This window comes from Helianthus annuus, chromosome 17, assembly GCF_002127325.2.
Source record: "Helianthus annuus cultivar XRQ/B chromosome 17, HanXRQr2.0-SUNRISE, whole genome shotgun sequence".
Classification (NCBI taxonomy): Eukaryota; Viridiplantae; Streptophyta; class Magnoliopsida; order Asterales; family Asteraceae; genus Helianthus; species Helianthus annuus.
The window spans coordinates 28,898,233-28,912,429 of record NC_035449.2 but is presented as its reverse complement, the minus strand read 5'-3'; the positions used below and the strand labels follow the sequence as shown (position 1 = coordinate 28,912,429).

The window sequence follows — 14,197 nt, the reverse complement described above, 5'->3', positions numbered from 1 at the left end:
AGTTTTCCCATAATGTAAGACTAATCTTGGTATCACTGCACAATAAATTGTTTACATTTTAAGAATAAAAGCTTATATAATATGAAATCTATATATATGTATATATATGTAATGTATTTAAAGTGAGTACTGGAGATCTTTGAGAGTTAGGTTCATTCGTTTGGTTTTAGTGCCATCCTTTTTATCCACATCCTCAATAGGATAAGACACAACCACATATCCAAGAAAATCTACGAAACAGAAAGATGTGTTAGTTTAATATACGTTTGACTTTTTAAAAAGTATTAACATAGTTTTGATAAAAATACAGACAAGTTAACTATAACTGGTAAATATTCCATACCTATAGGAGTATTCGCTGGAACCTTTTTGGTCAACACAGATTTAAAATCAGTGAAACGAAAATAGTACCGAGGCCCAGACCAATTATCTATTTTAAGAACAGAACTGAATGGATACAAAGATAGCTTCTGATCCTTTCCCGTGACCTTTATCTTTGTAGTATCTTTCGCAAGAGATGGTTTGTAAATCAATAAACAGTCATCAACAATCAAATGCTTGAGGAAGCGTTTGAAAAGCTTGTTCAAACAACTACATTGCATAAACGAACCCTGAAATCAAAATTACATAATGTATTTAAGTTCATCAAGATGCATAACAAATAATCTATAATAAATTGTTAGGAAGTTTCATAAACTAAAATAAAAACAGTAACCTCCTCATCCATCAAAACCATATCAACTCGATATACTTGCTTTTCATCACCATTCATTTTTTTATGCCACAATGATATGATCTTCGCCTTGATGGTGTAGTTAGTTAGGTGAGCATCGAGTGACCGGAACATAGTAATCTTATTGTTCTCCATTGAAGTGGTATACAAGTATTATCTATTAATCCGTAAACTAATTTATAAACTACGCAATGTTAATTTTTTGGAATGATTGGTAAGTATTTTTGGAAGTTTAAAAAAGACAATCAATCACATATTATTTTAAGAAATGATTGTCGGTTACATTTCAAATATAGAAGATTCAATTTCCTAGTTTATTAAGTTTTGATAATTTTTAAAAATCATGCAATTAATATAAGATATACATTGTATTTATACGGTCAGTTTTTTCTGTATAATGAATTACAAAATTCAAAAAACATTTCAGCAGTTAAAAAAAACCTACATAGAAGATTTATTAAATCTGTATAATATGTGTATTGAACAAATATAGTTGATTAGTATACTTTATTTTAACTTTTACATGAAAAGATGTTCAAGTCGCAAAAACATGGAAAAGAAGAACCACATGGACTTCGACGTTGTTACCATTCATGTATCTGGACTGCTAAAATTTAAAATAACATATCAATTTAAAATTTGGGTACACATAAAGAGTAACAGCAGACTGCAAAAAATCAAAAACACCAAATTGTAGAATTGCACTCTGCTACTATATACGGAATAACGATCAGATGTAAACACAAAGAAATACACAAATCTATACAAATCTATAACAATAAGTCAAATAACAGTATTTTCTGATACGTATCTATACCTGGAGGATAAACAACACCATTATATGTGATTTATAAATAAATAAAAGAAATACTTCAATAAAATCCTTCAAACATAAAGACGAAATCGATCAGGGGATGTAAAAGTTAAGTAATGGAGGATAAACAACACCATTATATGTGATTTACGAATAAATAAAAGACAAATTTCAATAAAATCCTTCTAACATTAAGGTAAAATCAATCAGGGGATGTAAAAACTAAATACGAAACATACAATTGTTAGAACACTTGTGAGAATGTGACTTACGAAAAGTGAAATAAGAATCAGTTACAATGATGAACAATCAACGGATGTAAACCCTAAATAAATTAATCATCGAATGTAAAAACAGAAATTAGGAGAAACCATCAGTGAAACAAAATATACATAATACAAACCTTGAATCATATGGAATGATCATGAATGAATGAATATAAGATTGAAGATCGTGTGAGCGGGAGTAGAACAACCGGAGCCGGCCGATGAAGATGGGAGAATTGATAGGTTTCATTTAGGTTGGGTTTTTGTTTAAGTCTTTATATACTCGGGTCACCAATCAAGATATGGATACCCAACACGGGATCCGAATGCGAAGATGTACTTTGTGGCTATGTTTTCCCGCCAAAACCATCCATCTAGTTGCATGATGTAGGGACACGTGTCCCACATCTAATTCATTTATTATATATATAGATACACACCTCAAATTGTTCCTTATACGTTAAAGTTAAGTGAGACCTAAACAATCAACCTTATAGAATAAAGAATGTTTTAGATAAACACGTTGATGCTGCAAAATATGTTGATAATATAAGATTTTATATGAGCAGTTAGTTACCACCAACAACATTCATGTTACCCAAGGGCTTGTGGCCTAGAACTACCAATGTGTATGGAAATGTGTCCCTCCTCATGAGGTTGAATGTCTAAATACAATAACAAACAAAAGTGTATAGAGTTAGAGTTGATTAGAGGGTGTGTGAGCTAAATGATAAAAAAAACATATATATACATAATAAATTAGTATATGATTGCATCACGTGTCACAGTTTATATGCCTACTTTCCTTATTTTCTTATTTTACCCTTTCGCATTCTATTTCTATTGTTAAAAAAATATTTTCTAGATCATACCCGATTTCAATATATCATTATATAATTACTAACTATTAGTTATTAACCTTTGGGGTTGCCATTTGGGTGGGAAATGCTAAGCTTCAATACGTTTTTCCACCTTTTCAAATTCGAAAATTATAAAGTTTGCAGGATCAAAGATAGGTGCAATTGGATTGATCAGAAAGTCATGTGAAATTGGGATTGGAAACGCTAATCGACTTCGATAAAGGAGCTTGCGGAGTTGGAGCTTCGTAGCAAGTTAGTTAATTTGACGAGTCAGATTGAATGTAAAGATTCTTTGTCTTAGTTGGGGGAATACACATGCCAATGTTCTGTGGGTTCGGTCAAGAGATCGATGTACTCGGATATTGATGTTAGCAACTACTTTATGTTGGATCAGTGTAACTCGGTCTTGAACAAATGCAACATATGCGCGTGGAGGGCAGGGCTGAATCAGATCCCTACCTTTGATGTTTTAAAGAGAAGGAACATTCGTTTCGTTGATCTAAATTGCACCATATGTGACTTCAATATCGAATCAGTAGATCACTTGTTCACAACCTACTCTATCTCTACAGTGGTATGGCAGTTTGTTAGTGTTGGGTGCCTATTTTCTTCATTTTCTTCCATAGAGATCTGTTATACCTATAAATGTTCTCGAGGTCTGGGGTTAGAGAAAAGGAAGCGTTCTAAGGTACTTTGATCATCGCGTGTTGGATAATTTAGAAAGTAAGGAATGAGAAGATTTTCTCTAACAAGGACATAAAAAATTTGAAGGATTCTATAAGGCTCTTGGTACGTTATGGTATATATATAGATCAATTAATATCTTCATTTGATGATCTAGCTGTTGTAAATCAGTTTTAATGTGGTTAGTTGTGTCGTGTGTCAGTTTGGGTATGCTCATTCGTTAGCGTCGTGGCTACCCTTGTTATGAGTGAAGTTTACCTATTAGTTACTAAGTATTCTAGGTTGTTATATAAATTATGTATGTATAGACTAGGGGGAAGATCCACTAAAACGTGGACTTTGTCTTAGTAGCCTAAGAAATATTATAGAGATGACATGTGACATTCCTTATAAACAGGATGAAATGACATTTTTATCATAAAACACAAACTTTCACCTCTTTTGTTTTCTCAAAATACAACACAAATATTTAGTACAAACAAATAAAGCACAAAAAAATTCAGCACAAAAAATATAGTACAAAGTCCAGTAAAAAAACAAGCACAAAAATGTTATATAATATAGAAATAGAACACAATTCTTGGGGCTCTTTAAGATATATCAATAGCTACTCAAATTAAAGATGAAAATATATTATGGTGCAACTTTTTTATAAAAAAAATTACTGTCATATTAAAAAATATGAATGTATAAAAGATGAGAGAAGTATATTGCATACATGTGAACAGAGAGTCCAAAAATAGCATATTCCAAAAATATTCATTATATTATTTTTTTTTTCAATATTTTCATCTTAACAATTGATTTGAAATATAAAAAATTTAAACTTCATTTTTACTCAATCTACCTAACTTTTAATTTTTTTGAACAATAAATTTCTTTTAATCCTATGATGGACTTGAACCCAATATCATCCCTCCCAAAATATTTAAAATGTTTTACCTTTACAAATAAACCATCACCTCATTAGTTAATTTTTTATTTGATTAGCCCATAAAAGTTACATGCTAAATTGAAGAGAGATCCCATATACTGAGGTAACTATACTGATTACTATGTATATAAAAAGATTTAGATAATAATACGAGTCGCCCTAAACCAACGATTATTCTGATGAAGCATTATCCACCGTACGATCTGATACCCCCTCGAAACAGTACAAGTTAGGTGTAAGATATAGCTCCAACAGGGATGCGATAAAATTCTATAATTTTTCTCCCCCTTTTGCTCTTTCTCCTTTCTTCTTCTTCTTCATCTTTTCTTATCATCAACACCAATCCACAAGTTCAGGTATCACCTTTTATCCCTTTAATATACATCACTTTGCTTCCTTAAACCCTAGTTTTTATCTAGAATTCAAGTTCAAGTTTTCAACTTTATGTATCTTTGTTGAATATAGATCTTGTTATAGTGTGTATTGACCTGTGTTTGATTGTATTATTGTTAATATTTGGTTTAGTATATGTTTGCTTTATTTATCTTTTTTAGGTTTTTTTATTTATTTTTATTATGGGTTTAGGGATCCAGGTTCTTGAGATAGATTTTAGGGGGTTGTGATGGAAAATGGTGTGAGTAAAGTGGAACAAGTGAAGTTAGAAGTAGAAGAATTTGATAAAGATGTTTTTGAGGGGATAAATGGTGGTGTTGAGAACGGTGGCGATTCGGGTGTTTCGTTACGGTTAGATGGGGAAACGGAGAAGTTAGAAGATGCATCAGAGGGTTCTAGTGAGAGTCAAACGGTTTCGGAGAACATTGATATTGATCGTGTTGAGGAGGTTGTACCTGTGAAGGTAATCTTATCGTTGTTTGTTATTTGTTTTTCGTTAATAAGAAGTTTGTTTGTTTTATTGATTGGTGATGTATGCAGGTGGCTGATGGGGAAAGTACCTATGGTAATACAAACGGGGATCAACCCGTTATAAAAGAAAGTAACGAGTTTGTGGATTGTGATGAATCGGATGAAAAAATGCTTAATATGGCGGATGGAAGTGAGGAGAGAAATGCATCTGAGAATACAGCCGGCAAGCAGCCGAGTGGATCTGAAGCTTATGAGGCCGTGAATAACGATAGTAGCAAGGAGAGAAATGCATCGGACGATACTGCCAGAAAACAGCCGAGTGGATTTGAAGCTAATGTGGCCGTGAATGACGATAGTAGCGAGGAGAAAGGGATTAATGTGTTGCAGGTAATCGACGGAGAAAGTACTTCCGACGATACTGCAAAAGATCAGGCTAGTGAGTTGGAAACTGATGCGTCAGTGATTGGTGAAAAAGAGGAAGCGAAAACGGTGGATGTGATTGATGAGCAAAACATGACTAATGAGATTATAGACAATGGGGTAAATGAGGTTCAAACGGTATCCAACGCAGATGTATCGGAAAATGTTCACGAGGTTAGCGAGAAGCCAGCTACAGTAATTTTGGAAAGTTCTGAAAATGGAGTTTCAAACCATGTTGATCCGGATGAAACAGTGGTTCATGAAGATGGTGTCAATGGAGATTCCGTGAGTCTCGAAACACAGCCAGATGGAGAGATAGGAGTTGAAGCAAATAGAGATATGAATGAAAACGATAATTTGGTTGCTGAAAATAAAGACGTACCAACAGCTGAACAAGTTCAAGAGGGAGAACCGAAAAGTTTTGATTTATCTTCACGAAATCAAAATGAAAAAATAACAGAAGAAGAAAGTACTTCAGTCATCAATGATGAAAAAAGTGAACCGATTGAACATGAAGTGAAACAAGATACGCCAGTGAAGAAAGAACCAGAACCGAGGTCTGTTATCGGTGTTTCTTTATCTACACCAAAATCTACAACACCGACACCTGTTCCTAATCTCAAACCTGATTCCAAACCTACCACCGCACTCATCCCCACCCCATCTTCATCGACAGCTCCAACTCGTCCCGCTGGTCTTGGCAGAGGTGCACCGCTACTGGAACCGGCACACCGTGTGGTTCAGTCTCAGCCAAACGGAAACGGAAACGCTTCTCTGCAAAACCAAGTCGTTGATGAACCAACGATCGGGGAGCCTGATGAAAATGACGACACCCGTGAAAAGCTCCAGATGATTCGGGTCAAGTTTTTGAGACTTGCCCGGAGGCTCGGGCAGACCCCGCATAACGTTGTTGTGGCTCAGGTCTTATATAGGTTAGGTTTGGCTGAACAAATAAGAGGTAGCAACGGAGGTCGTGTTGCGGCTTTTAGCTTCGAGCGTGCTAGTGCCATGGCTGAGCAGTTGGAAGCCGCTGGTCAAGAACCGCTTGAGTTTTCGTGCACCATCATGGTTCTTGGGAAAACCGGTGTCGGGAAAAGTTCAACGATTAATTCGATATTTGATGAAGTTAAGTTCGGAACCGATGCGTTTCAAGTTGGAACGAGGAAAGTTCAAGATGTTGTTGGAACCGTGCAGGGGATAAAGGTTCGTGTTATTGACACACCGGGCCTTCTTTCTTCATGGGCTGATCAAAGGAAAAACGAGAAAATTCTCCACTCTGTTAAACGGTTTATTCAAAAATCACCTCCGGATATCGTGTTGTATCTTGATCGTTTGGATATGCAAACTCGGGATTTTGGTGATATGCCACTTTTGAGAACGATAACCGATATATTTGGTCAATCTATATGGTTTAACGCTATTGTGGTCTTGACCCATGCTGCATCGGCTCCACCCGAAGGCCCGAATGGTACAGCTACTAGTTACGACATGTTTGTGACCCAACGGTCTCATGTGGTCCAGCAAGCCATTCGACAGGCTGCGGGTGATATGCGGCTCATGAACCCTGTTTCCTTAGTTGAAAACCATTCGGCGTGTAGAACGAATCGGGCTGGTCAAAGGGTTTTGCCGAACGGTCAAGTGTGGAAGCCTCATTTGTTACTACTTTCATTTGCTTCGAAGATTCTGGTTGAAGCTAATATGCTTTTAAAGTTGCAAGATTCGCCACCTGGCAAGCCGTTTGCGGCAAGAACTCGAGCACCGCCGTTACCGTATATTCTTTCAAATCTTTTACAATCTAGACCTCAGCTTAAGCTACCTCATGAGCAGTTCGGTGATGATGATGACGGTGATGACATGGATGAGTCATCTGATGAGGAATCATCGGAATACGATGAGTTACCACCGTTTAAGCGGTTGACTAATTCCCAATTGTCAAAGCTTAGTAAGGCACAAAAGAAATCATATTACGATGAATTGGAATACAGAGAAAAACTCTTCATGAAGAAACAGTTGCACGAAGAAAAGAAACAAAGAAAAATGATGAAGAAAATGGCAGAAGCAGCTAAAGATTTCCCAACTGATTTAACCGATAATGTAGAAGAAGACAGTAACGGTTCTGCAACGGTTCCTGTTGCGGCTCAAGATATGAATTTACCTGCTTCGTTTGATGCAGATAACCCGACGCATCGGTATCGGGCTCTCGAGTCTGCTAATCAATGGCTCATTAGACCCGTACTTGACCCACATGGTTGGGACCATGATGTTGGTTATGAAGGAATTAACGTGGAACACTTGCTTGCAGTTAAACAAAAGATACCCATATCGTTTTCAGGTCAGATTACCAAAGATAAAAAGGATGCGAATCTCCAAATGGAGGTATCGAGTGCGTTAAAACATGGAAAGTCAAAGTCAACAACTTTAGCGTTAGATATGCAGACTGTCGGAAAAGAAATGTCGTATACTTTAAGAAGCGACACCCGGTTCATTAATTACAGAAAAAACAAAGCGTCAGTGGGTTTTTCAGCTACGTACATGGGTGACTCGTTAACCGGTGGTGTTAAATTTGAGGACAAATTAACGATTAATAAACGAGGGCAGTTAGTGGTGGCAGGAGGAGCGGTTATCGGTCGTGGTGATGTGGCTTATGGCGGCAGTTTGGAGGCTACGTTAAGAGATAAAGATTATCCTTTGGGTCGGTTTTTGTCAACAATTGGTCTCTCGGTTATGGATTGGCATGGTGATCTGGCGCTTGGATGGAATGCACAGTCGCAGATTCCTATTGGTCGGTCTACTAATTTGATTGGTCGTTTTAATTTAAATAATAAGGGTTCCGGTCAAGTTAGCGTTCGTTTAAATAGCTCAGAACAGCTTCAAATTGCATTAGCTGCCTTCGTTCCACTTGTCAGTAAGCTATTGGGGTATTATCAGGATCGCGATTCTGCATACTAATTACATATTTTTGGACTCGAGAATGAAGAAAGTTATTTGGTCTATGCTGCTCGAGTGCAATCGTTTGACCAATATGTGAGTAAAACTTTCATCCACTTTAGCCTTCTGTGTATTTTTTATTAACATGATAGTTTCTTGCAGATTAGTCTGATCGCTGAAATAATAGCCAAAAAGAAGGCGTAAATGTTTTGCAATTATGGGAAAACAGTAGGTAAAAATGCACAAAAGACTGTAGCGGTAGAGCTAGATTTGGAGCAAATCACCATGCTGCTAGTTTTTTTTCTTAATTTTTGTCTTCATTTTGAAGTTCTTATTGATATAGAGATTTTCTTGTTAGAATGGTGACCAAGTTTAGTTATTGTATTATACGTATGATGGGTATGCGAGTGACGAATTCTAAATTTGGTTCAGTGAACAAGACTCCGTTTTTGTAGTTTGCATAATATGTTTGGCTTAATGGTTTATGGTGAATTTGGGGCTATGGTTGTGGCTGCTCCTTGTTTTAGTACAGTTGTGATGGTGCAGCCCTGGAGGACCAATGCACCTTTTGATGTGCGGTTGGTTCGCCCCTGGGCTGTCATGGTGCACACTTGGTTGTCAAGTGGTTTCCTGACAATCATCTTGCAGTCTTGGAAGACGGCTGATGCATTGCCGAATATGAAATCGATGGTTCCTGTGATGGTGCATTGGGGGTAAAACTGGCTGTTAGAGTGGGCATATAGGGTGTCTTGGTATCCGTTCATTGCACAGTTGTAAAAGATGGCCATATCACCGGAGACACGAAGGGCAACTGCTTGATACTTTAGGGGTCCCGCCATGTTTTCGAACCCTATGCCCATCGCCATGAAGCCATCTCCGCTCACCGCTGTTACATATCAATTACAAACATTAAAGCAAAGGGTTGTGCCTTGTGCTAAGCTACCCCCTCCCCAGGGGTCTGTACTAAATATACCCCTTTCCCCTACTAAATCAGTCACGTCATCACTCTATTTTTTTCATAGGGGTACGTTTATCCTCACCCAGAAACATTTAACCTTAGCCCGAACTACTGGACACACAATAAAATAAACTTACCAACGGTAGCAGTCTTGAAAGTCGTTAGTACATCATTATGACTTGTGTTTCCGGTGATCCTTGTTTTGGTTGGTCCTTCACTAATGAAGGTAACATTATTTATTTATTTACATGCTCAGGTATTTTAACATACTCATTGTAAATACCTTTCTTTAATGAATATAACAAAGGGTCGCCTGTAGTTTTTGGGCACGGTCCTAACCGCATCCATGATGGTTCTAAATGGTCCTGAACCATCTTGAGCCACAACAGCATTAGGCTTTCATGTTTTCGCATCCGCCCGCCTCTCACCTCTAGCCCACCACATCATGAACTCTTTAGTGGCATTCGTATTGTTTGCATACTCAAGACTCTTTCGACACGATGGACTCATTGCCTTGTTGGTTGTGTTAAAAGAACCATCATGTTTGGTCTCGTTAGAACATGTGTATGTTTTCACACCTAAAACCGCACCGATCAGTGTCACTGCTAATAGGACGTAGCTGATTCGGATTAGAGTGAACTTCTTCTTCATGTAGCACATTTTTCTTGTGCTTCAAATTTTCTATATACCCTAGGTACCAAAAATATCAAGAAAATTTTGGATCTATATAGTTACAAACACCTTCATAATTAGTCATCATGAATGCCAGTTAATTTATTTTTACTCTTTATAACTATTTCTTAATAACAATTAAATGAACTTTAAAGAGCGTGCACCATACATGCAGTGCCTCGTCGCTCTTATTCCGAAGGTATTGGATCCTATAACTCTCTCTTATTTCAGACCAATATCATTAATAGGTGTGGTGAACAAAATAATATCTAAAGTCCTAGCTAATAGAATAAAAGGGGTAATTAAGAGTGTTGTGACTTGTGTCGAATGTTCAGTCGGCTTTCATGTCGGAAAGAACCATTGTGGATGGGCCTTTGGTAATAAATTAAAATTCAAACAAGCATGCATTTCACACTTGTTTGATGCAAATTAGGATACACTTTGGTCAACACAAAAATAATCAACACCTAGTCAATAGTTAATTGACTAACTCACTCACCTGTAATTTGCAACAACATTGAAGATGATAATTATATATGAATATATTGCTGCTAAGATGTGATTTTTCTATACTTTGCACCGATACAATAAAGACGAAGAATTGCACCATAAGCGGGCGGGCCACATTCAACCAAAATGTCAACAATACACAATAACTAAGTAACGTACACATTTAGCTGACAACCATAACTTGTTTCAACTAAAAACGCCATTGCTGAAACAAATCAATCGATACAAATAAAATATAGAAATCAAACTTAACGGATACAAATATAATATAGAAATCAAACTTAGAAACACACAAACTCCTTTCACTACATCCACCATGATAAACATTCATAGAACAATTAAATCCCTAATCTCTTAGCATGCATGCATGCATGTTCTCTTCAGTCATGCAATCAGTTTCTTGATATAGCATGCAATACGTATAAAATATATAAAACTTAAGGGTGAGAGAACTTAGGAGGCAGTGGAGGTAGATCCTTGTGATGATGGAAATGCTTAGGAGGAATGGTGGGGAATGGAGGTAACTGTTTTGGAGGAAGGGTGGGGAAAGGAGGAAGCTTTGGAAGAGGTGGGCATGGTTTTTTATAAAATGGTGGAACAGGTACTAGCGGTGGCAATGGCGGCTTTGGTGTTGGCTTGTATGTTGGAACCGGAGGTGGTTTGTAAACCGGTGGCTCTGGCTTGTAAACTGGAACTGGAGGTGGTTTGTAAGTTGGGACAGGAGCCGGCTTGAAAACAGGCGGCTTTGGTTTTGGCTTGTAATCTGGGACTGGGGCCGGTTTAAAAACTGGTGGTTTTTTCTTGGGGTCACATTTTGGTGGCTTAACGACTGGCGGCTTTGGATCTGGCTTGACAACTGGTGGCTTTGGGTGTGGCTTGTAAACAGGTGGCTCTGGTTTGACAACTGGTGGCTTTGGGTGTGGCTTGTAAACAGGTGGCTCGGGTTTGACAACTGGTGGCTTTGGGTGTGGCTTGTAAACAGGTGGCTCTGGTTTGACAACTGGTGGCTTTGGGTGTGGCTTGTAAACAGGTGGCTCGGGTTTTGGCTTGTAAACAGGTGGACATGGCTTTGGCTTTGGCTCTGGCTTGACAACTGGTGGCTCAGGTTTTGGCTTGTAAACAGGTGGCTCTGGCTTGACGACTGGTGGCTCAGGTTTTGGCTTGTGAACAGGTGGCTCTGGCTTGACGACTGGTGGCTCGGGTTTTGGCTTGTAAACAGGTGGACATGGCTTTGGCTCTGGCTTGTAAACAGGTGGCTCTGGCTTGACGACTGGTGGCTCAGGTTTTGGCTTGTAAACAGGAACCGGTGGCTTTGGTTCTGGCTTATAGACCGGGGTTGGAGGAGGCTCGACAACAGGAGGTTTAGGTGTCGGTTTATACACCGGAACCGGAGGAGGTTGGACAACTGGTGGATCATAAACGGGAGGTGGAAACGATTTCTTAAATGGTATTTTCGGTGGAAAAGGAAATGAAGGATAAACTTTTGGTGGAAGTGGTGGTAGCGGAAAATGGTGGCCGAAAAACGGGTGTTTTTTCGGCCAATGCGGCAGTTTCGGCAAGGGAGGGTACTTAAAAAAAGGCCACAAAAATGCAGAAGTACAAACAGCAGATGAAAACTTAAGTTTTCCTGTTGGTCCAAATGTGTGCTTTTGATCTGATTTTGACAGAGAGACAATTTTGATGGCATCTAAAGTAGCATCATGAAGTGCACATGGTTTATTGGCTGCATTGTGAAGTTGTACGTAACATTCTTCTGACAGTTTTCCATCTTTTATGAGCTCTTGTGGTAAAGGAATGTTGAAATTTCCTTCACCATTAAGTTCCCCAACACCTCTTGTTTTCAACTTCCCGTTTGCAAGCTTGCAGTCGATGGTTACTTTAAGCCCTGAACAAATTACCTCAAATATTTCCATTAACTTGTTCAGAAAAATTAAGTATGAGATGCGTACAATAAATATATAAATTTAGGGACAATGGCAAAAATAGACAAGTTGATGCAAAAAAAAAAAAACAAACATTGTGCTTTTAACTTTAGCTTTTGTAAAAATAGACATAACCAATAAGGAGATAAGCATTGGCGGCTAAGATGGTAAATGGTGGGTTGAATTTTAGCCAGCATAAAAAAACCTTGAAAAGTACCATGGGGTTCACGAAAAATCAGTCAAGATAATAATACGCCTTGGGCTAAATTTAGCCTACCCTTTTAGCCACCATCTAAAAAAGTGTGAGCTAAATTAGCCTTAAAGAAAAGTGTTGGCTAAATTTCAGTCTTGGCCGACATTTTTTAAAGCCAATAAAAAGAGACCACGTGTGGTTAAAGTTTAACTGCCTTAGCCAGCGCATTTGTCTATTTTGGTAAAAACTACAAAAACAATGCTTATTTTAATAACTTTTTAGCTTAACTTGTCTATTTTGGTAATTTTCTCTATATGTTTAAGTAAAGAACCATGATAACAACCTTATAAACACGAGACAGGACATGGTTATGCGGATATACGTAGTCATTTTAATGTAATAAATTCAAGTGTTAAACTTGACTTCAAATTAGTAAACTATCATATACAGCAGAAATAGACAATCTAACTGCATTGTTACCTGATAAAGCATGGCTGCTCTTAATATTACTCTCCTTACAATCACCACATTCTCCAATCCCTACAACCTCAACAACTTTGTCATCACCAAAACACAAACTGCCTGAAAATAACAAAATCAGCAAGAACCCCAAAAGGGTTTCATGCCGACAGACCGAATAAACCCGCATTAAGAATTGTGAAAAACACAAGACACACACTTGATATACACTTGGTACTTGAACCAGTTACTACTACGTTGTATATATACTATAATGGGAGCTTATGACAGTTTGGCTAAATTGAACAAGATCACATGACAGTAAGGACCCACATTTGAATGAAAGTTAAAGATAGAGAAAATAAAAAAAAGAAAAGCTAGCTAGCTAGATAGATAGATAGATGGGCTGAATTATATTTTTCATTGATTGTTCTCTCAACTGCATTATATACTTAGCTAGCATGTAAATAAGTAAATGGGACATCTACATGACCTACTGACTAAATGATGTTCATTAATACCTTCATTTCTTGGTGCATGATGGAGATGGTTACAGCTTGCTGTTATTTCAATAACTTGTTTTGACAAACTTTTTGAAAAATTTTCAACGTAATAGAATTGACATAACCGTACACAATTATCAAATACATCATAATATTTCCTAAATCTCGAAAAGGATATCGGCAAACCATTCGGTTGCTGTAATTTCACAAACCAAAATTTTATGAGTCTACCTACCACCCTCTTTGATAAAATCCAAAGCCGATTGAATTGGGGGACTTGAAGAGATATGGTAAAGAACCCGGTGTTTCGGGTCACCTTACCCACGGTATCTTAACCTATCAGGCCAGGATTGTGTTAGACTGTTGGGTACGTCCATGGTGCTTTGCCAAGCTGTGTGGAGTGCATGTTATATGTTATGTGACCACGAATCAAATCTTAACCTTTATTGTTTGCCTCTTTGGACAGTTAGCTAGCAA

General features: G+C 37.6%; 3 protein-coding genes across 8 annotated transcripts; 1 reads left to right on the top strand and 2 right to left on the bottom strand.

Moving 5' to 3' along the window:
• The first annotated feature begins 4,495 nt into the window (after positions 1–4,495).
• On the top strand, positions 4,496–8,993 carry LOC110867663 (translocase of chloroplast 120, chloroplastic). 2 transcript variants are annotated; one of them, XM_022116673.2, is made up of 4 exons: positions 4,496–4,647; positions 4,877–5,147; positions 5,225–8,599; positions 8,671–8,993. In XM_022116673.2, the coding sequence occupies exons 2-3, from the start codon at positions 4,914–4,916 to the stop codon at positions 8,522–8,524; spliced, it is 3,534 nt and encodes a 1,177-aa protein (XP_021972365.1). In that variant the 5' UTR covers positions 4,496–4,647; positions 4,877–4,913; the 3' UTR covers positions 8,525–8,599; positions 8,671–8,993. The 2 variants fall into 2 exon arrangements, with proteins under 2 accessions (XP_021972365.1, XP_021972364.1); XM_022116672.2 differs by having other exon boundaries at positions 8,666–8,993.
• LOC110866384 (pectinesterase-like) lies at positions 8,986–10,121 on the bottom strand. The gene is made up of 2 exons (XM_022115537.1): positions 9,890–10,121; positions 8,986–9,389 (listed from the first exon to the last, which is right to left on the bottom strand). Exons 1-2 carry the CDS (start codon positions 10,119–10,121, stop codon positions 8,986–8,988), a joined length of 636 nt encoding a protein of 211 aa, XP_021971229.1.
• A 706-nt stretch (positions 10,122–10,827) lies between these two features.
• On the bottom strand, positions 10,828–13,654 carry LOC110867664 (repetitive proline-rich cell wall protein 2). Of its 5 annotated transcripts, none has more exons than XM_035986805.1 (3): positions 13,239–13,588; positions 11,644–12,528; positions 10,828–11,547 (listed from the first exon to the last, which is right to left on the bottom strand). In XM_035986805.1, exons 1-3 carry the CDS (start codon positions 13,405–13,407, stop codon positions 11,081–11,083), a joined length of 1,521 nt encoding a protein of 506 aa, XP_035842698.1. In that variant the 5' UTR covers positions 13,408–13,588; the 3' UTR covers positions 10,828–11,080. The 5 variants fall into 5 exon arrangements, with proteins under 5 accessions (XP_035842698.1, XP_035842697.1, XP_035842699.1 ...); XM_035986804.1 differs by having other exon boundaries at positions 10,828–11,724; positions 11,779–12,528; XM_035986806.1 differs by having other exon boundaries at positions 10,828–11,717; positions 11,874–12,528.
• Positions 13,655–14,197: the final 543 nt, after the last annotated feature.